Source organism: Canis aureus, chromosome 17, assembly GCF_053574225.1.
Source record: "Canis aureus isolate CA01 chromosome 17, VMU_Caureus_v.1.0, whole genome shotgun sequence".
Classification (NCBI taxonomy): domain Eukaryota; kingdom Metazoa; phylum Chordata; class Mammalia; order Carnivora; family Canidae; genus Canis; species Canis aureus.
Window position 1 is genome coordinate 3,723,025 of NC_135627.1, and position 23,890 is coordinate 3,746,914.

Consider the following 23,890-nt stretch of genomic DNA (forward strand, 5'->3'; position numbering starts at 1 on the left):
AGGGATCCCTGGGTGGCGCAGCAGTTTAGCGCCTGCCTTTGGCCCAGGGCGCGATCCTGGAGACCCGGGATCGAATCCCACATCGGGCTTCCAGTCATGGAGCCTGCTTCTCCCTCTGCCTGTGTCTCTGCCTCTCTCTCTCTCTCTCTCTCTCTCTCTCTGTGTGACTATCATAAATAAATTTAAAAAAAGATAAAGAAAATCAGGAGGAAAGAGAAGATATTTTTACAGTCTTGTATCGTATGCATCAGAAAACAATCCACATATAAATGGACCCACTCATTTCCAGCCTGTGTTGTTCAAGGGTCAACAGTACTTTCAAATAGTTGGCCCCAGCTTGCTAATAGTTTGCACACAAGTATCAAAATTTACTGGCTCATAAAATTGCTTCATGCTTTTCAGGCATGAAGGCAATGGAAAAAAATGAGCTCTCTCCGTTGCCTGTCTTTATTATGATCGTGTTTACTGGATAAAAACCTATAGGAAAGGCATGTGTTGATATGAACAGACCTGGGCACAAGGTTCAATGTGACCTAATCACTGGTTTCTCTAAGATCCTTGGCTCTCATTCTCTAATCCGACCTTCTTCCACTACATAACCTTTGGAGTTGACTCAGCAGCTTTCCCTGTAAAAGAGAGTTTGAACTTGATTTTTTAAGATGCCAAGAGGAATGGCTCAGGTAAGAAGTGGACTGGGTTATGGTCCTGGTTCTTATGAAACCAGAGCATTTTATTTTTTTTTTATTTATTTTTTTTTCAGAGCATTTTAAATAGCAATCCAAGTTTCTTCCTACTTTCCATAGAAGGAAGAGAGTTTTGTGAAATAATGAGAGGTGCAAAATATCTAGCGTTGTCCTCGGGGTACAAACATGAGGCATGTAGAATAAAGGCTGTCTGACAGAATTTTCTGCAATGTTGGGAGATTCCATACCCTTGCCTTGTGACTAATGACTCAGGAACTGAATCGTAAATTTTACTTAATTTGAATTTAAATGTAAATAGTCACACAGGGCTGGTGGCCTCTGTACTGGACACCTCAGCCCCTGCCACAAAAGCATAAACGAGGCCAGCACACCTGTGCATGGCGGGTTTATCTCAGGAGGGCATAGCCACCTTGCAGTTATGGATTGGAAATACAGGTGACCAGGCGCCACGCTGGCCCTTGACTCGTGATGCTACAAAAACTGGCTTAGGGCAGTCCCGGTGGCTCAGCCGTGTAGCAACCTGCCTTTGGCCCAGGGTGTGATTCTGGAGACCCAGGATCGAGTCCCACATCGGGCTCCCTGCATGGAGCCTGCTTCTCCCTCTGCCTGTGTCTCTGCCTCTCTCTCTATCTCTCATGAATAAAGAAATAAATGTTTAAAAAAAAAACTGGCTTAGCACACCTGCTCCATCGGATCAGCAGGTTCAATGGAAGAGTTCATCTCTAACGGCAGGAAGTTCAGTGGCAGTCCTAAAGTCCACATGAGGGATCTTGTAGGAAGGAACAGATAATGTAGACAGCAATCAAAACTCTGCCTTCAGGGCTAGCCTCCAAATCTGAGTTCATGGGGGTGCGGTCAGTGGGAGACCCCGACAAGCACCTCAGTCACATGCTGGCTGAAATTAGGTTCTAAGAACTTAGGTTTTTCATAAAAGTCTTGCAACTCTAATGGTATCACATCGTGTATTTTAAACAGTGAGACTTAAGAGCCTGGTGATTCCCTGCAGGAGTGGCCGTTTCCTGACATCTACTTCTATATACATGTTTTATCTCCTATGGGTTTTTTTTTTTTCTTCACGGGCCCCTCTCTCGGGGTGAACCCATTCCAGGGTGCCCTGCTCTTCACAAAAAAAAGAGAACTCTCCCCGGGGCTCCCGCCGGCTTCTCGGGGATCAGTTGCGCTACCGCACTGGACACCTCGCGGGGCCCATCTCCGCCACTCCGGATTCAGAGATCTGAACCCGACTCCCTTTCCATCAGCTGAGGGCAACGGAGGCCATCGCCCGTCCCTTCAGAACAGCGCTCGCCCACCTCTCAGGACCGACTGACCCATGTTCAACTGCTGTTCACATGGAACCCTTCTCCACTTCGGCCTTCAAAGTTCTTTCTTGAATATTTGCTGCTACCGCCAAGATCTGCACCTGCCGCGGCTCCACCCGGCCCGCGCCCTAGGCTTCAAGGCTCACCGCAGCGGCCCTCCTACTGCACGCAGCACAGCATCTGTGGGGTGGCATTTGGGGGGGATCCCCGGCGGCCCCCCAGGAAGGGAAACCACCCCCCCCACCCCATCCCGCTCCTGTCCCTCTCGTGCAGGTCACCAACTGCCTGCAATGGACAGATATGGGCCTGACGCTCTAGCGCCATCCATTTTTAGGGCTAGTTGATTTGGCAGGTGAGTTGTTGCACACTCCTTAGCAGATTCCAATTTCCAGGGCCACCATCCTTCTACTCCTATTGTTCTTAAGTCACTTTGTCTTCACTGACATGTTTTGACGTGATCCCCAATACTTTCACTCCCTTCCCAATGACATGACTAGTTGGTACCACCTGACTACTCCAGAATCTCAAGTCCAGGGCAGATGATTTTGGAAAGGGCACAGACAGAAGGAGTTTTTAGATGTTTAGATATTCTGGGGCCAACTGACTCTCATCTATAGGGCATGTGTGCAGTGTTCGAATCCAGACACGAGCCATCTTACACACACTGTAATGTTCAATCTTGTTTCCTGGTTTTTCACCTCCTCGTGCTACCCTGGGTCTAGTCCACATTCTCCTTGTCTCATCAGGGTTAGCCTGTTGGATGTCATTTATCCTCTTCCAATAAGCAAAAGGGGTCTTCCTTCTGATTTCAACACACCTTTCTGAGCTCCACACCGTATATCATGGGCAGAGGTCCAAAAGTAGGGCTGGAAATGGGATGCGCTTCCATTTATGATTTATTTAGATGACAGCCTCTTATAGTTTGTGGGGGTGCATCAGAGGAGGCCCCTTGTCTCTGGAGATCCTGCCCTAACACCATATCTGTGCTTACATCTATGTCCACTGAAGCCTGTCTTTCTGAACTTGCCCTAACTCCATTTTCACATTTCATGGCTGTTCTTATTGCCATGACATGAGAAACACACTGCATTCCTCTCCCCAAACTTAGGAATTTCTCCCACATCTCCATATTGTCATGACATGACTCCTACATTATAATAGTAATAGGCTTTTCTTTTTTCCTACTAAATACTCTCTTAAAGATCCACTTTCTTAAAGTGACCAATCAAAAGCATCTTTGAAGGCAGCTGGGTCCTTCTCATTGCTCGTGGTCTCTGAGCCACGGTCTTTGCAGTGTCCCCATGGGGTCACCCATCTTCTCCCGCAGATAAGCAAGTGCATGGCTTTGCCTCACGTTTGTATTCTTGGCTCATCTGCTTACAGAAGGAATTGTGATCCATGTTCAGCTGGTACTTTCTGGTGAAATCTACACACCATTCCACCATGTTTCGTCCCCCCTCCCCCACTACCACCTCTTACCCTGTTCACTTTTCTCTGCAGCTGTGATCTGCTAAAATACTTTATGTATTTACCTGTTCACTGTGTGGAGCGTCTGACTTCCCACACTAGAACTGATACATCACCAGGAAAGATGATCCTGTTGGTTTTATTTATTATGTATCCCCATGGGCCTACAATGTGGCCTAACTGTTGGTAGGGGACACCTAACCTCTGTGGAATCAGTACCTGTTCCACCAAGATGTCCTGCCTTTGTTGCTCACTCTTTGAAAAATTAATAATTAAGCAATAACAGTCACATGAACTAATCAGTGAGAGATTTCATGGAGAGAAGACTGTAGTTTCCCTCTTTTTTTGCATATATATTTCTAGGCCACCAACGCAGAAAACTTCCCTTAGCTAGACCCCAAAGTTCCACGGACAGAGTTTTGCTGTGGCGTGATTCCTCTCTGCCTGAACGTTTCACTTCCCACGTGATAAAGCAGTGTTGATTTTTAATTAGATTGTGATCATTGGGAAGCCTGATGAATTTTTTTGCTTTTTCATCAGTGAACATTTACCGGGTCGAGGACAGACACTCTGAAGGGCTCTGGTCTGCAGCCCCTCACCAGCACTGACAATGCTGATGTCAGGATGGGCAGTAAGGAGATGATATATAAGTAGCTTTTCCCTAAGATGCTTGGAGAACTGAATACATATTATTTATATTTAATGATTAAAGAGCTGCTGGCAAGCCAACAAGTGGACTTATTTCTATTAAAAATAGATTAGGGCAACAATACTGCTGTGGGAACTGAGACCGGAAGGCAGAGCATCAGGGCCTCGACCAGGTGCTCCCCACCTTCCCTCCGCTGACCTTCACCTGCAGACTCCCTGGCCGCCGCCCACAGGCAGGCGCTCACAGCCTCGTAGGAGGCGCTCAGCCGCGTGGTGGGGTCCCTCTTTGGCTTGGGTGGAGGCTGTTTCCGTGGTGACGGGAGGCCGCTGCTGTCATCCAGGCTGGACACCGAGTGTAGAGAAGGAGACCGGGTGGATGGGCCAGCCAGGGACTGGATCAGGCCATCCACCGCCATGGGAACCGGGATGGAGCCGTAGTGGAAATGCTTGGGTCCGCCCTTATCTTCGGCTCTTGGGGGAACAAAACACAAACAGCACCCCACGAGAGAGGGGCCCAGATGCATTATTCAGATGGCAACAATGAACCCGCTCAAGCAGACATAATCGCGGCTTTGGGGTAAACAGCCTTCCCCGCCGCTGCTGGAGGATGCATGCGGAGCGCTCTGGAAACCCAGGCACCCAGAGCGAGCTGCCCATCCTTCCGACCCCTGCATTCTGATAAACGAGCACGGTGGGGATTCATCACGGTGACCTTTGAAGAATCTCACACAAACGCAACATTTCTTAAGGAGTACCACGTTTTCTATCAGGCATTCATTGAATGAATTTTTCACAGTCTGATTATTAAGCAAATCAAAAAACCAGAATTTCAATCTGAATGATAATTTCTGAAAATCCATCTTAATAGAGAGTTATTGATGCATCAAATGCTGGGAGTTCATCACCGTCTCCCATTGCCAAAGAGTATGTACTTGACTTAAAACTATCAAAGGTTTACATTTCTCTCTCTCTCTTTTTCTCTTTCCTTTTTTCCTTACCATTTAAACTCCACAAGCAATTATTTAGTGATGTGCAGAATTATTATTTTTGTTCTGTTATTCCATCTGGTCGTGCAATGCCAAGCGAACTGCTGGTATTCAATAAATAAATAGAAAGATACTTCTTCACTTAATTTCCTATCAGGCAAATGAATACATAATCAAATTGGGAAATTGGGGTGGCTGTTTAGTTCCAGCAGCGAAAATAATAAATATTATTCTGGAAGTCAGATAAAATTAATAGTTATCTGGTTTAAAAAAAAATCCCTTCTGGCTTCACATGTCAATGTAATCATGTACTAGTGAGATGCCAATGCGTTCGTTTTACAAGGAGTCTCTGAGCATTTGTTTTTGTAATTATATCTTTGTGTGGCAGAGTACCAGCCGGGCTGGGATCTACCACGAGGCACAGCCAGACACCCATGTAGAAAATGAACTAGCCGGAGATGAAAGTATGGCATTCAGTGAATAATTTGTTTTCCCTGTAATGTTTAATTACAGTTTTCCGTACAAAGGGAATTTTTTCAGTATTTAATCATGGAGATATTTGAAGCTAATTAGTGAGAGACACATCACCATTTCATCTTTAATAAAAAATCATTTGACACAGGCAGTTGAGGCGAAGGGGAGTCATTTTCAGTGAGAAACCACCAGCGAATGCCAAGTTCCTATGGCAAACCAAACACCTGCCTGGCCCAGGTCCCCGTCCTCCCAGGAGGAGTGCTGAGGATCAAGGGTATCCCCATCCCTCATGGAGAGGTAGGAGTGAAGAAGGAGATGCACCAGGTCGCCCCCACATTTCTATCTCAAGCTCAGCATCCTAAGCGGACTTTAAAATAAAAAGCTTTCCCCTAAAACTTTCCCAATTGGTGAAGAACTGTGACAAATTACTAAGGGAAATATAATTCATGCAAAGCATTGATTTCACTACTTCTCTGTTTCAGAGTGGCTTCTCCATTGTTTGGGTCAAATTTCCAGAAGTTTCTCTGAGTCACCTTTACATATATAATACTTGTATACAGATGTCAAGAACCCGGCTATGTATTTTTGCTAAGACAGAAATATGAGCTGCCTTAAAACTTTGGCCTTGAGATGGTAAGTGATGCGGCATCGTAGGGGAACCGATAACTGTTTCATATGGCGAAACGATCACATTGTACCTATTGCATGAAAAGAAAGCACGAATAGGGACCCTTTTAGATTGCTCAGAGGTTTCAAATAGCAAGCCATGCACGCATCCATGCCTGTTCCCGTAACCACTGTCATATTTGACTGAACTCTGCATTAAGGGCTATCAGTATTTTCCTGACTCCACTGGATCAATGACAAAGGTAATTAAAGTTGCATACTATCTGCCTTTACCTTTTGATTCCTTCCTCTGGCTTGTTTCTGGTCTCCACTTTCTCTTTATGGTAAATAGCATTCATTTCGTTGCGCAGCCGATCATTTTCACGTGCAATGTCTGAAGCGTTCTGAATGACCAGGGCATCATAGGTCTTCAACCCCATGTCCTCTGTAATCTGCAGGAAGCTGTTGATGGACGTGACCTCTTGCTGTCTGATGCTCCTTTTCTGAAGCAAGTGCTGGCGTGCCAGGAATCCTCTTACAACTTCCATAAAAGAACACAATCATGGGTCAGTTAGAGGAGTAAAAGCAAAACCCCAGACACCCACAAACAGGTCACAACACATTTATATCTTAGCAGCTATAACATAAGACACATTTAACCCAGAATAAGAATTTACAAAATCTTCTCATCCCATATCTGAAAAGGTATCTAAATTCAGCAATGATAACACTGAGAGGCAAAATCCTTAAACTAAGGAATGAGATATCCCCACTTCTTTTCATAACACAGGCTGGACGTGATGGACTGGATGAAAATCAGGGCGAAGGACTCAGGTCCAAACCCCAGGGAATTCTGCAGGGTGGCTCCAACTGGACCATTTTGGGATACACGGCTCATCTCTCATTATAACAGAGTACAACAGAAATGTCTGAGGTTTGGGGAAGTAGTCTTCAAAAAAATCATGCACATATTGTTAATAAGCCTATGAGTTAACTCCTAGAAAAATGAACACTGCATTTAAGACTCTGCAAAGAGAATGTGTGTGTGAATTTAGGACATGCCTTCTGCTCTCCAGCGAAGTGGCACTAGCTAGAAAGATGTGTAAGAATAGGGAGAAATAAGGGAGTGAACAAACTCTGAAATCGCTAACATGTCAGTAGCAAATGGTAAGACCTGAAAATAGAAATAACAATGCCCATCATTGAGAGTCTCTTCCATGTGTTAGGCACTCTATCATTTCATACCGAAACCCAGGGATAATTAATAAACCATTATCTCCACTTTGTACCCAACGGTGGAGCAGCTGAGTGAGGCTGAGAAAACTTCTCCAGGTAAGCACAAGCGATGAGCGATGAGTGGTAGAGCCAAGTTTCAAATCTCTGTGCGTGAATGTGCCAAGCTCATTTCCTCACCTCGGACCACCAGAGAAGCTTTCCAGAGAGCAAGGCACCGGCAGAGAAGTCAGAGGGAAGCATATTTTCGATCAATGTGGGGAAGAGCTTTCTAGCAATGAGCCAAGATGTGAACAGCTCAGACCGTCTCCTGAGAGAGGGAGTCAGTAAAGGGCCCCTTCTGCTGGATGCTGCGAACAGGTGTAGGTGAAGGAGTTCCTATGTGGACCTTTCAACCTTAGGACGCTGCTCTTTCCAAGTCTAAGTGTCTAAGGTCAGAAGGAGTTGCTGGAATTATAAGAAGATCTAGAATTTCAGGGAAAAACCAATGTACGTCTCAAAGATACTTTGTAGTGGTGGTGGGAGGGGGAAGGCCTGTAAAACATTAAGTGCTTTCAAATATTCCCTGGCTCTAGAAGAATAAATGTGCCGGTTATCTAGGATATTTATTTTGATGATTTTACTTGATTAGAAGATAGAAAGCTGAACACAAACTTTCCACCATCACGGCTCCAGAGGCAAATAATATACAGACATCTAAAATGATTAAGGCTTTTTTTTTTTTCTTTCTTCAAATGGCAATACTAAATGTTTGATTACTTTGGAATGCGGTTGTATCAAGTTAACTGTAAAACAGTCATGCTGAACTAATCTAAAGGGGAAAACAATTAAATAGTGAAAGGTACAATCAGACTACCCAGAATATAAAATGTGGCATTAAAATGCAGACGTGTTAGCCATGAGATGGACAGGGCGGGGCGGGGGGGGGGAGAAAGAGAGAGAGAAACAGAAAACCTCCAACAGATCTGTTTGCTTGCTCATTCCTGTTACATTAAAAAAATTGAGACATTGACTTTTGGAAGGGTGAAGGTGAGGGTATATTCAAGATGTTTAATCTTTTGGAATTAAGGGAAGATTAATGTGGCTCTGCCAGACTTCTTTTGACCCCGCCACAGCAGAGCTATTCACCACAAGCCTATTCACCGGGCACCTATTGTCCTGCATCCGGGGGACTCCCATTTTCTCACACTTCCTGTGGCAGCCTTTAAAAATTCTTTAAAAATGATATCCCAGCTCTTAAAAGTCAGTATCTTTAAATAAGAGGCAAGCAGTAAAAACAAATCTGCCATAATCGATAACATGCTCTCTTTTCAGACAAGTTAAAGATGGCTTTTGTGACACTGGCAGCACTGAGATTTTAAAGACAGTTTTCCACCAGGACAAAACGAACAGCTAGGATCAGGAAGAGACTTCTGTTAGGAGTAATTCCATTTAATATTGAAATGCTTAAAGTTATAGCTTGTTTCCCCCCAACACATACGAAGGAAAAATGAGAACCCTTTTAAAATTGGAAGTCACTCCAGCTTGTATAAATTTTGAGTAAATTTCCCAGTAGCAAAAAGTACGGAAGGGACCATTCCAAGACATGTAAAAATAAAGATCAATAATTAGTGCTTTGCATTGAAGAGCCTGTAATTTTAAAGATGCTTTTATATCCATTATTTCATTCATGCAATCTGAAATTTGGGTTTTTATCGTGATGCCATTTGTTTTAAGGCCTATCTCAATTTTTATCTTTGAAGGTGAAGGAATAACTAGAATTCTGGTTGTTCCTTCCATTTCAGGTCAGTAGGGCCAGCTTAATCTTTGTCGTTAAAGAGAGGAGACGTCTCTAGTGGAGCATCCCCGATGGAAGAAGGGGTGCAGATTCTTCTAATTGTATTGAAGGAAGACTTCCAGGAGAATTTGAGATCCTGTTCTATGTACAGATAACATGACAGTAAATGGGATTCTCCGTTGGCTCCCTAGCTCAGGGGTTAGGCGCTGGTCTTGGCGAGGGGGTTCCCCATATGCATCAGCTGAGGCTGCAAGTGCAGATTCTGATTTTGGAGGTGGTGGGGGCCGGAGATTCTGCATTTCCAGCCAGCTCCCAGGTAATGCTGCTGCCACAGGTGCCCACATGGCACAGCCGTTGATGCGGCCGATCCCACAGAAGAAACTGCAAAGGCGGTGGTGCGGACTGACCTGGGACCCTCTTCCTACAGAGAGGAAGGATGAAGTGAAGGAGGCCAGATTGTCATAACCCAGAGGGAAGCAAGAGTTGCCCAGAGCCACGGTGGACTACCTCCATCGCCGGGGCTCCCCATACCACGCTGACCTCCAGCCTGGTGACACCGGCTTCAGGAGACCATGCAGAAAAACAGCCACGGGACCATGGAGTTCAGAGGACAAGGTGGGCCATGGGACCTGAAGCAGGTGCTGGCAAGTGCTGACTGCCTGGCAGCTCTGCTGGAAGGCACTATACCTGTCAGGGTCCCACGCTGTGTTTCTCGGACACTAGATGTACTTGTCAAGAGCTGCCTGCTTGGAGTCCTTTAAAGAGGCTTTATGGGGGAGATCCCTGGATGGCTCAGCGGTTTAGCCCCTGCCTTCGGTCCAGGGCGTGATCCTGGAGTCCCAGGATCGAGTCCCGCGTTGGGCTTCTGCATGGAGCCTGCTTCTCTCTGCCTATCTCTCTCCCCACTCCGCCCCGTGTCTCTCATGAATAAATAAATAAAATCTTTAAAAACAAAATAAAAAAAAATAAAGAGGCTTTATGAGAGCACTCAGGCCCAGACTGTCTGTGGATGCCTAGAGGCCGAGGGAGAATTAAAAGCGACTGTCCTGAGGAGGGGTTGTGCCACTTCTGCGGTGGGCAGTGCAGAGGGCTGCTTCTGTGCTCCCGAGGATGCCAAGAGCCTCTGAACACCTGCAGCCCCATCAGAGAAACCCAATGCCAGATTACACAGAAGCACTGCCCGGGCCCCTACCATTCCCTGTGTTGTCAGCCCCAAGGGTCTACACGCACCTGCACAGACAGGGTGAGAGCCGCGCCCATGCCCCACCTGCGGGGCCTGAGGTGGCCAAGAAAGATGGTTTAACTTGCAAGGTAATTCTGAAATTTGAGCATTACTTGGACCGGAAATGTAAAATTCTGTTGGAGATAGGCTGAGTCACCAGCATGTAGCAGGGCTTTTTATCCCTAGAAAACGATGGGACTCCCTTGGAGGAGCAGGGGCTCCATGGACAGAGGCTTGAACAGAATAAAACTGATTTCTGCATCCTGCGAGTCATGCTTGCGCTTAACCTTGTTAGAGATATCAGAGAGCTAAGCCCATTACAGCAGGTTCCCCAAAACTAGCCTATAACTTCTCCTTCTTTAGGAAAGCTTTAAATATTTTATTTATGATATATAATATAATTAAATCTTTAAGAAAATTAGAAAATTAGTGTCTATTCATTATATGCATATTTTATGTGAGTTAAGAATTTTTTGAATGTACCCATTTTCAGTGGTCATTTGGGTTTTTAATAGGGAAAAAAATTCTACATGGAAATCTCCCCCAACACTAAAGTGAAGCTGTCTGCTATTGAAGATTATACTCCAATATTACTGTCACTTCATAAAAGAAAAACAAAAGTCAAGGGTTTTCCCAAGGCACATGTCGAATTACATAAAACATATCCTGGCTAACCTGCCTATGCCAGTCCTCCAAATCCCAGCACACCAGTGGCGCTGACTGAAGTGGCCTCTATCTGGCTCATATCTGTACCTACATGCCATGTGGAGGGGTTCCCACTGAGGATTCAAAGGTACATCTTTGGCCTGTGCTTCTGAGCAAATCAACAAGCATGAATATTTGCGAGGTGATGGCTGAGTACATAAGATATGAATATTCCCTCTTCCAAATTGTGATTTAGGTGAAAATTTGATATAAAATTTCAGATGGAATGTGTACCAGATAAACTATGAGAGCAGCATGTGCATAGGCTGGTTGAGAGACAGGTAAAGAGCAAACAGAGCCACCGTGCTGGCTCAGTGCCTGAAAGCTGCCCACATACAGTGTCATCATAAGGACAGAGGGGACCCCCTACAGCATAGATCCCACTAATGTTTCAACTCAGGGGTGCATTAAATGATTTTGTATTTCAGCTCAAAGAGGTTCAGAAAGATTAGGGTGTAATTGTTACCTTTTTGGCAGGTTATAATTTTTCTCTGCAGCTGCAGGCACATATCATTGAGCTGGTTGGCGTGCCAGTATTTTAGAAACACTTTTCGGACTCCCATCTAAAACACAAACAGCAGGGAGACATTAAACAGCATGAAGATGCCAAAAATGATGATGGGAAAACAGTCAGGCAAGAGGTTTTTCCAGAAGAGGATTAGAAGAAACAAAGCTAACAAAATTAATTCCGGTACATCTTCTTTAATTCTTAACAACACTATTACATTTACTCACAATCCCAAAGGTTCTATTCGAATAAGTGTGCTTGCTGTGTGCACATATGGTCATTAATATTTGCAAATGCCCTCATACTAGACTTGTGGTGGTTGCACCCTGTAGGGCCAATGAGGAACAGTGGCCATGACTCCATCAGAAGGTAAGACCATCCCCATCAACAACGCTCACATTCTAGACCCTCATCCACCCTTTGTGATTCTTTTCTTTCCTCAACTCAAAGCAGGGGGGTTGAGTCTCTGAAAAGGAAAGCAATAAAACAGAAACATAAAAAAAAAAAAAACCCATAAAGCTGACACACAAAATTGTTTCAATTATTTTTCCCCCCTACACTGTGTATTATGATAAATTGAATGTTTATACAACCACAATTATAGAGCTACAGCACAAAAGTAAAAGGTCTTAACAAAGTCATCTATGAGCAATAATCTTCTAGATGATTGTGTAAACAGTAATACAATGAGCATTTCTCTCCGGAATTTTTAAAAAGCGAGTCACCAAATCAGCTTCTACAAAAGCTATAGTGGTATGCGAGCTAGTCCAGACGTGCTGCTACTGAGGATGACAGCTGCCAAAGGAAAGTCTTAAAGCCACAAAACAATAAACCACATCCATGCATCTTCAAAATAATTTCCTTGTGTGTTGTGCATATCTTCTAAGAATTCACAGAAGTGTGGTAGGTGTGAGGAATGCCCCTCACGATGTAAACTCATGCAGGCTCTGAGGAGAAGCAAACATAAATAATTACAGAAGGGCCTGGTAAATACTAACATGAGGTGCTGTGGGAGCTCCGAGGTGATACTCTGTGAGATTAAGAAAAAAACTGCTCAGGCAAACCTTGTGATAATATTCTTAGCACTTGAGATAAACGCCACCAAAATGAGAAGACTAACACGTGTGATCCCAAGCATGAGCTGGGGATGTTAAGATGCTAACACCCCACAGCCCTGGCATACATCACAATGACACCCAAAGCTTGCACGTAGCACACACCATTAGGCACTGGAAGGGTTTATAGGTCAGACTTGTCTCCAGAAGGCTTGGCCAGTGGTGGTTTACGAACCTTTTCATATGGAAACTGGGTTTATTCCAAACATATGTTGTCACTTCACTCCTCATCCTTCCACCTAACTGCCCCCTTCGCCATGATCTGCTGTCTTAATGAAACACACGGTTGTGCAAGCGATTGGGGCCTGAGTCTTGCATTATGGTGGCCAGGCTGGTGAGTCCGATTAATGGGGAAAGTTCTCAAATACTGTCCTGTTTCAGTGGCTTGGATCCTGGTCTTCATTTAGTTTTCTTTTAGTTTGTTGAAATTTGAGACAGTCACCTGGGTGGGAAAGTACAGAGAGTTGCTACTTTTTCCCATTGTATTGCCACTCCCTCTCCCTAGTTATTTTCCATAATTCATAGTCTCTTTTTTTCCCCCTTCCCAACTGCTGACTTATTTTGGCAGTCAACAGGAAGAACAGTTGGTACTGTCTGTGAGCACTGCGGAACAAATCTGTGAGACAGGCACTGGGAAGGAGGGAGCATGGCATCTTTCTATTCATCGTTGACTGTGGTGTGCATGCAACTCATGGTGGGAAGCTTAATCCCAGAGGCAAAATTCATGCAAACCTGTGTCCCAACCTGCAAGTCTAGAAGAGTGAGAGCTAGCAATTCTACACAATGGGTGGGAGTCAGTAATGATACCTAGGGGAACTAATTTATGGCAGGAGCTCGACATGGGAAAAGACCTACGTGATGGAATTAAGACAACTGGATTCTAGTTCCACTCTCTTAATTAAATGGAGACGCTGAAGGGTGTTGGATTGGATGACAAAGATCTTTTACAGTGATATATCTAACAGCCATTTAAAACACCGAAGAAGGTTTATCTTGAGAACTGTGCTAGATCCTGGGGATACAAAGGAGGATACTGTCCTCAAAGAGAAGCTTCTGGGGATGACCAACAGTGAGCAAAAATGAGAGTCATGTCTAAGGGACACCAAAGAGAAGAGGTGATTAAGACGGGTCAGGCAGGATTCACTGAGAAGCAAGTTATCTAAGCCATGTAGTCTTGAAGGATGGGTAGGAATTCTCCACGGTGTCTAGGGATAGAGGGAGAAGATGAATATGGGATAGAAAAACCAGCCTGTGAACACCAAGGGGCAGGGAATCTATCCTCAGGCATAGCTGCATGAACAGTGATGAGGGAAGAAGCGACACACATAATTGGTGGCCACGTTTTGAAAAGTATTCCAGGAAAACCTAGACATTTTTCTATGAACAATGTAGATGCACTGAAAGATTTAAAGAGGATCTTGGCTAAACTTCATAAAAATACTTTTTGAAGTTTTATATGAAATTTATAAAGTTCCTTCTTAAAACCGTCTGGAAGAATGGGTTGTTGGGCTTGGCTCTGGGAGGCACTTGGTGAAGTGGGACAATATAATGTCATTGACATTTCAGATTTGGAAAACCCACTGTTGCTTGTCTGTTGGCCAACTCTTATTTATCCTTCATGACTGAAATCAAACCCTACCTCCATTACTAGATTTCTGGTACTCATTTATCTACACCTAGTAGGGCTTTGATGACTTTCATTTGTGTTCCCAGAACACCCTATGAATGATTCTTTATTTCTCTTATTATATTGCATTGTATATTTGCCATTATGCACATATATTTACATCTCCTTAAGAATATGAAGATATATTCTTGAACTTCACAAGTGGTAGGGATGTGGGGAGGGTGGATTCAGATTAGAAACAGAGCATAAGGAATTGTGAAATCCTGGTATAAGATGAGTCATAGCGGTGGATGATAATGTCTTCAAGGATGAAAATAAGATATGATGGACAATGAAAACATAAGCCAGACCCTAAGTCATTCAGCAAACTGAAGATAAGTCATGGAAGCCAGTAGGTGATAGAACAAATGACGGGGGCGATAAAAGAAAAGTGGGGTGAAAGTGTTCTACATATGGTATAGATGTAACACAGAAGGCTGGGGAGCAATGAGTCAGCTGGCCTTGCTCCTCCACTGAGACACAGGAAGTGAGAAAAAGTGAAACCTCATAACAGTATTTTCAGGAATGTCCAGTTTTCAGTTCACATATGGGAGCTAAATTAGAAGAGGGGTAAATATGGAAGCAGTAGGTTTTTCTCACAGTGTATTAGAGACATCACAGGACCTGAAGGTGGAAGGTGGGTAGTTAAGGAGTGAGTGGTCTGAGTGCTTCACAAGGCAGACCTGAATGTCTTGCAGGCAGGAAAAAAAAGGACTCCTTCCTGAGATCCATGGATTGGGATCCCTGGCAAGGGAGGAGTTGGGCAGGAATGTGAGGCACAGGGCATGTGAGAAGGTGTGGCGCTAGACAGGCAGACGCTCCTCTGGGAGCCAGAGGATAGGGCAGCTTCCAAAGCTCCTGGCGAGGTTTGGTATAGTTGTGCCCTTGAAAATTCTCCAGAGGTAAATCCAAAGACTTTGCAAATGAAGGAGGCTTCTGGGCTTTTGGTTCATTGGGAGGGGGAAGGGACAGAAGCCTGAATTTACATTACAAGTGTCCCCCTAAGGTAGCCAGAGACTTTGCTTGCGTGGCGGGGGTTTTGTTCTACCATCACATTCAGATGGGTTAAAAAATTCTATTCAGCTATTTGAGTATACTTCATACTTATCCAATGGGCAGACACTTTCTTTCTTTCTTTCTTTCTTTCTTTCTTTCTTTCTTTCTTTCTTTCTTTCTTTCTTTCTTTCTACTTATGTTTTTACCACATAATTTATTTGTGGTTTGGCAATATTTGGAGAGACTCACTGGAAATTTTAAGATTTGTTTGACTTTGCTGGTCTTTTAGAGATGTCATGTTTATAATAAATGCTTCTTCTTCCCTTAAAGAATGAAATTCATCATTTAGTAGTATTTTGGATTTCTTTGTCAGAAACTGTTTTGAGTAACACATTGTAGTCTTAAGTCCTCTGCTATCACTCGGGCTAAGTATTACTGGGACATAAATCTAGGAATCTTTTTTAGCCAAAAAAACCCAGATTCTGTATTTCCATTGTCTACTAATGATGTTGATCAGGAGAAAAATCTTGGCCACTTTAATTTTTTCTATGGGAATGAATTCCTGTAAAGTTACTCTGTAATCTGTGCCTTAGTGTGCTATACCAAATCTGATGCATTAGGATTCATTCAAATGCAACCAAATGTTCCGATCACCTACAGTTTTTATTTTGGTTGCATTCTCTTAGAAGAAGATGTTTCTCATAATCAAAGAGAAGGAGAGGTTAAAACATTCTCCTACTGAGCCTCTCCTTGTGTACTCCCTAGATGCAGAGTGTTCTGATCTGAGATTAAAATGTTAATGTCATTTTCACTCCTGTAAAAGTAAACCATCTGTGAATTATAGTCATCGCTATTTTTATTAGAAAACCATTAGGTTTTTTTTTTTTTTTTTTTTGAAGTGGCAGATTTTAAGAGATTAAACAAAATTGTCATTGATGACTTCGAAAGCTTCAATTACTGCTACAGTTCTCAGGGATTTTTTAGAGGTGGAGGCTGGGGGATCATAGACAGCTGCTGGATGGCATGTAGGTGGCCTGGATGACACACTGGAGAGAGATCAAAGGGACCTATGAATATGTTCTCCCTTTTCTCCCCATCATCACTGAAGGCTGCCTCCAATCACAGAGGTGCAGACAAACAGAAGGTGGAGCAAGCTTGCTGGTAAAGGTGGCCCTCCTGTGAGGGGTACTGACACTCACGGTTTCCATGGCAATCCTGGGATTCCAGCAGGAGGAGCCTAATACTGGCCTCGCCCTTTTAGGAATGTCCCCCATTCACAGACTGGGAGACTGGGGCAAAACTATGTTCAGAGCGGTCTTTCTAAACATCGAGCTCATGTTACTTTCATGCCTGAAGTGATCTAATAGCAGGTCACGATTTTCAGGAAAATATTCAAACTCTTCTGAAATGTTTGTTTGTCTTTTTATAGTATGGCTTTATTCAATGCATTGAGGTTTATCTATTCTCAAGCCATATCTATTGCTCACTATTCCAAAATGGGAGCTTAGTTTTCTCTTCTGGCTAACATACACTATATGCCTTTCTTTCAATCCTCTACTGGATAAGCTCCTATTTACCCTTTACAACATAGACAGCTTGGTGAACTCTGAGTTTAGCGTGTACCTTAAAATAATGATTTCATTATAATAGCACATCCACATCCCTAATGCACCTAGTCTGTACCTCTGTAATACCACTGAGTTCCTGTTTTTGTCATTATTTGTGTACCTGTCCAAATAGTTAACTTGACTGTGAGATCATGTGGGCTAGGCTGATGTTGGAAAATAAAGATCGAAAGTTACATCTGTTAAGGTGAAGGATATAAAAGTAAATGGAATGCTAAAAGGAAGACAGCAGAATTTCAAGGGTGATTATAATGGACACTAGCGATAACAAGAACTCAGATCTTAAAAGGCAGTTCATTTTAAATACATTTTTAAAAAATTGCTTAAACTATTTGAACTCATTCATTTTGTAAAAATGCATCCAATGAAAAGAGTGAGAAACAAAAATGTTAACCTTGCATATTTCTGGTGCCAACAAATTTCTCCTATAAGATTATCGCAAACTGAAATCTAGAATTTATCTGGCCCTCTAATTCTTTACCTGCTTTTGACTCATCTTGCACATTGCCTCCAAATTACTAATAATCCAGAAATATTCAATGATTCCATATTGCCTAGAAGCTAAAATGTAAACCTTTGGGTTCAGCATTCAAAGCCCTCCATAATATCCTTTTTTTTCTTTTTTTAAAAAAAAGAGATTTTATTTATTTATTCACAAGAGGCACAGAGAGAGAGAGAGGCAGAGACACAAGCAGAGAGAGAAGCAGGCTCTGTGCAGGGAGCCCGATGTGGGACTTGACTCCGGGACTCCAGGATCACGCCCTGGGCCGAAGGCAGGCTCTAAACCGCTCTAAACCGCTGAGCCACCCAGGGATCCCTCCATAATATCTTTTTTGTTAATCTCTGAAGAGCTCACACTTCTTACTCTTTTAAAATGAGTGTTATTTACTGTTACTTTAGCTTCCCACACACTCTGTGAGAGCAGAAAACTCTCTCTTAGAGACTTAAGATACCATCAAGGGCCTGCAGCATTCTCATGCATGGAGTTTGTATTGAATAATGTCACTACTGAAAAAAATAATAATAATGTCACTACTGCTCTAAGTGTTATGTTAGATACTATGTCTATAATTATTGACATATCTTTATTAATAATTACCATACATTTAATAATAGTTTATGGTGAATGCTTATTTTTTGCTGCAAAAATGCTTTCTTTTCATTATTACTGACAAAGAATTAATCCTTGAAAATTTTAATATTCCTTACTTTAAAAACAGTAGCATTATTCTTATAAGCACTTCTCATTTAAAAGACAAGATATATCATGTTATAGTTGCATCAAAAGTGGTCATTATTCACCATCATACTAGCACTCCCAAAAATTCCCTACCAAAGAAGGTCTTTTCCCAGTTTTAAAACAGCTTTCTTGACAACATTCTGAGCACCAGTCTTTCTTTTACGTGTTTTGATGTCTGCATCAGTCTCCCATCAGCCTTGTTTTCCTTCCTGCTGATCTGAGGATATCATTGTGTTCCTTTAAAGCACTCTTCTTTCTACTTTCACCATGCAAAGCACTTTCTGTACCTACAAGGTAATCTCTTCCAGACAGAAACAGCTCCAAACCCCAACACTTCCACATGCACCCAAGAAAAGCCCTACACTTATGCCTTATTGTGTGTCATTTTCACATACTATGGGCACATTGTATCATTATAGCTTTCCTGATTTTCTTTTCTCATATTTATTCACCCATCTATCCTACCAAGTGTCTGTCCTCTCCATCTCTTTAATCATTCATCCAGCGTTTCATCCACTCATCCACTCGTCTATCCATCCCTCTATCCGTCCATGCACACATCCATCCTTCCCTGTATCCAATCACCCACCTGCCCACCCATCCCTCTATTCATCCACTCATCTATCTATCTATCTATCTATCCATCCATCCCAACAATGACCAGGGGCTTTCCTGATACCAGGCATCTTGCTAGGCTCTAGAACCACAAGGAAGAATAGAACATGGTCTATCCTTCCAAGAAGCTCAGTTAGACAACCCTTTAACCAAAATTCATCTTCTTCAGGCTGAATTCTCATATTTCCCCTATTTGCTTCTTTGATTCATTACATTTCTAAGGATGGGCATTATTCTATGTGTGTATGTTTGATTATTGATATTTCAATACTGTACATTTTCATGGTAGCTTTGAGAAACTACCAACTGGAAATATTCTAATGTTCAGCCTGGCTCTAGATATATTTTTAAACATCCTCAGAGGATACATTTATGCTAAAATACAAGTTCTCTTTGTTATAAATAGACTATTCTTGAAGTTTCAGTTCAACACAGAGAAGATAATTACAGCCACACACATCGAATGGAGTACCACATCTTCCGGTATTTGAGGAAGGTGGTTCGGCTCAAATTACATATAATTACAGGTTAAGAAAATTAATTACTCTCACCTAGAACAGTATGACCTGTACAGCAAGCAGAGATGAACAAAAACTCCTACTTTGAGCTGACTAGTGTGAATAACTCCCTGTTTGAGCCTACATAGTACGTCATTACAGAAATCACATTGCTGTGGTCAAGAGCACTTGGGAAAGTAAACCTCTTCAGCTCAGTCACACAGTGGGCAAAGTGAACCAAAGCCAAACCCAAACAATGCTGATCAGCTTCAGAATTGGAGAGGAGACAGTGCCTTGGAGAAGTTGATGTAGTCATCGAAGGGACACCGTCTGGTCACTGTTTTCAACAAAATGGCCTTGAGAATATGAATAAGAATTACCTGTCTCAAAAAAAAAAAAAAAAAAAAAAGATTTACCTGTCTCATGGAATGTGTATGCTATAAATGATTAACAGCAGTGGCCACACGATCACAGCCCGTCATCCTGCCCGCGGCCTGCACACAGAGAAACACAGAGGGCTCTCCAGCACCATCATCTGCCAAGTCATTGCCATCTGTGCCTTCTGAGGTTCGCTCTACTTCTAAAACAAGGAATACTACTGGCGCTTCATCTTGGGCACCGGCTCTTATATTGTTCATCCTGAAGAGCATTTTTAGGTATTAAAAAAATACTTACAGAGCTATTGTAATTTCCCAAATATTTGTTCTGTGGTGTGTTCACATTTTCCCTAAGATTCATCTATATTTATTTTTGTGAACCATCTTCTGCTTTGAACTCCTAGAGGGCCAGGTGCTTCCATCATTTGGAGATCCATACATATTTTGTGCAGCAAATTTGCCCTTGTTAATAATGTCGGTTTGAAAAGAGGCTTAGCTCTTCAAGTGATGGAATAGGCCTATCTATAGAAGGTCACTGTGAGTTGTATTCTGTCCCTTTACTGCCTTGGCTGTCCTTTGTTCCATCTACATTCACCTGTTAACCGGCCTCCCAGCTCTGTTCTTGCTGTCCAGCAGTGCATTTTTTCACGTTTAAAGCATAAATCAGGTCATGTCACCATCCTCTCTGAAGCTTATCGATGGCTTCAAAATGAACTTAAAGCATAACATGGTGTTCTGATGCAACCAAGATCCCACAGACTTGACCCCTGCTTACCACTAAGCCCAGTACTAAAGGTGGTGACTTGATGTCCCCAAGGAGTGAAACTGGTTCCTGATCCGCAAAAAACTCCTTTGCTATTACAAGTTTGTAGTATACAATAGGTACTTAATAAAGGCTTGCTTTAGGACTAAATAAACCTGGAACTGGGGACAATGAGATGGATGTATACAAGATGGAACACTGGATGACACATGGACAGCTCCACCACTTTTTAGGAGCTGTTGAGCTGTTGTTAGCTACTGTCCAGGAGAACTGAGCTTTGGAGCGCCGCAAGCCAGTGCCATAGCAAAGACTGTTTCACCCTTCCCAGGAATGAATTCAGGAGTAATTCTCTCGCTAATTTTCCTCCCTAGTATGGCAATAAAGAAAACACCACGTTGAGAAACATTGCCCTATGGACCATTCTCTCCCAGCGCTCCGGCCACCACCAGCCCTCAGCTGACTTCATCTCAGGGCTGGCACACTCTGCTCCTGCCCCAGACCGCACCTCCTGCTCTTCAATCTTCAGATCTCAGCCCACACGTGTTCATTGGAGAGATGTCCTTCCTGACACCTGCCCTCTCTAAACCAGGGTCCTTGTGGGCTCCCTCCTGAAGTGGATCCCAACCACTCTGTGCTTCTTTATTATTGTTGATCTCCCTCCCGGTCCCAACCCTGTGAGCCTATATGCCATGTACGAGGGACATAGCATTATGCCTTCTCATTGTACCATATCGCTCCTGTGTGACTTCAGGAACATCAATGGTGCTCAATAAATGCTTGTTGCCTTAATCAAACATAAGCCTGGAGCAGGGGGAAATGAAGTAGCATTCTAAGAGATAAGAGCTGGATTAGGACCAGGCACAGCTAGATTTCACTTACTATTATGTGACAGATATTATACTAAGCCTTTTGTGCAAGGAAGCTGAGAGGAACGATGTGAAATTACTTTAAAGGAGAAGGTATCATAAATGTCCGTAAGGCTTGATGGTGGATACCTTCACTTCCAAGGAGAAAATCTGGTAATAAGTAGGTTCATTCATTCATTCAACAAATACTGGTTCAGTATCTATTATGTGCCAGACTCTACAGGGATGTAAGGGAATGTAATGATGAGACACACACACACATACACACACATATATATATATATATATATATATATATATATATATATGTATATGAAAACATACTGTTTTTACTCAATGAAGTTCAGAGTGAAAGAGGAGAGAGACACACAGACCAGGAATCAGACATTGTAAACATCATTTTTAAAAGCTTGGTCAGTGGATACACACCCAACATTTGGAGTACCTATCTCTGGGTAGTTCATTTATGGGTGATTTATATTTTCTTCTTTAATTTTCTCTATTTTTCAAATTTCTTATCAAGAATAAATACTTTCATACAAAAATGTGCTCATATATATGCACATGTCTGTCTAATGTAAGAGAAAAAAGGAAAGCCCTTATACACGCATCTATATAGTAATTCTCAGTTTATAATGCACACAGTAGCAAGAGATATGCTAAGATCACTAACGTTTATTACTTTCAACATTAATAATTCTAGAGAAAGGGAAGGAATGTGAGAGAAAGAATAATTTTATAGGCTATTTTCTAGCTTGTACTTACAGCTGATTTATGAAGTGCTCCTTGAGTAATAAAACAAAGGTTATAAACCATTAATTTATTGTGCTAATAAGAGCCAAGGGCTCTAATACCATTGTCTTGTCTTAGAAGATGTAAAAAGAGTGGAAGGTGCTTAAAACTTTAACAGTTTCTTGCTCTTACTTTTATTATCTTTTCTCTACTGTACTATTTTAGATTAATGAAATAATAAATCCTTCATCCAACGGATTTTATTTAATGTTATGGTAAAATGTTAATCTCATGATTCTCAGCACTGTAAGAGTGGCTCCTTCAAAGATCATATATTTTATGGAGACACACCATGAAATCTAGGCCATCCCCTGATACTCACACTAGAAGTTGGTGGTAAAGAAAATAAGTCTTGTAATTTTTTTGTTAGTGAACAAAATAGGAAAAGTGTATTTCATTCAGATTCAGGGTTTGTCTTTTGTGAGAGCCCCTTGTTATTAGGTCTGACATGATCGCGATCCTGCTCTGTGTCACACACACACACACAAGCATGTGCTCACATGTGAGTGAGTAGCTATCATGTCACATGGGTTGTTGGGACAAAGCTGAAGTTCTAGCTCTGTCTCTCACTTTCTGCTTGTATAATCTTGAGGAAAGTCACCGGAAGTCTTGCTGGATCTGCCTTCTCACCCTGAGACCATGTCACAGGCTCTCCATTTCTTCTTCCAGCTTCCAGTAATCTTCCCTGCTTCAAAGGAGCCTCACCTCACAGGACTCTCTCCTCTGCCTTTCCACAAAGCCTCCTCCGCCCCAAAGCTGTCACAATCTGTTTGAAAGGACAGTGACATTTCACCAGTGAAAGCTTCCCCAAGCGAGGGCCACCGTTCCCTGCACTGACTTTCCCTGTGCTCCGAGTGCCTGTGTTGGGAAGCAGCGCCCCTGGCAGCGCAGGGGCTGACTCTGACAGATTTGTTTCTCCCTTCGTCATCCCACCAGATGGCTTTCAAATGAATATAGCATTCAAATAACTACACAGAAAAAAATCATCCTATAACCAGTTGATTCATATAAAATGTGTGAAAATCAGATTATACCATTTATTTTTCCACTTAGAATTAGTAGTTTCAAAAGTTTTCACTTTACATAAATGACATAACATAGCAAAACAAGCATGTTCCACATGGGCCTAAATGCCTGCCAGTCACTTTTCTGTGGCATGGGGAAATCAGGGCAGAAAGTGGTTGATTAAATGTGCCTGGATTTGGAGGGATTATTTTCAAAACACCCTTAAAGGAGGACTGAACTGAAAATGTCTGTTTAGATGGAGCAAATACCTGAACAACTTTTAAAAACCAACAACAGAAGGTGAATAACAAGCGGCTCCATGCAACTTGTTTTCAGACTGTGACTTAATTCAAACTCTTTGTATCTTTTCCACATATGAAGTAATCTGAAGAATCTGTTTCATAAAGAAAACTATATCCAGTGAGATACAGAAAACTGAGATCCTGGAAGAAATCACAAGGGGCTCTCACCAAAGTTCTGCAAGTCAATCATATTGAGTCAGTCTACTCAGATTACCTCCAGAACCTTCCATCCCTCCTGCAACAACTAGCTTAAATTCCACATGAAATAAGGATGAGGCTCCGACTAGGCCACCATATTTTTAAAGACCTATCATTTACTTGTAAACATGAACAAGAAACCACCGGCAAGTAGGGCTCCTTGGCAGCCACCACTACCTCCTGA

General features: G+C 42.6%; 1 protein-coding gene across 2 annotated transcripts in view; it reads right to left on the reverse strand.

Annotated features, from left to right (window-relative positions):
• MYO16 (myosin XVI) overlaps window positions 1-23,890 on the reverse strand; it is a 594,113-nt gene that overhangs the window by 72,509 nt on the left and 497,714 nt on the right. For both annotated transcript variants that reach the window (XM_077854971.1, XM_077854970.1), the window contains exons 29-31: window positions 11,608-11,704; window positions 6,499-6,745; window positions 4,338-4,609 (exon numbers count right to left, since the gene is read on the reverse strand). In XM_077854971.1, the coding sequence (XP_077711097.1) occupies window positions 4,338-4,609; window positions 6,499-6,745; window positions 11,608-11,704 (616 nt within the window). The remainder of the gene's footprint in view (window positions 1-4,337; window positions 4,610-6,498; window positions 6,746-11,607; window positions 11,705-23,890) is intronic.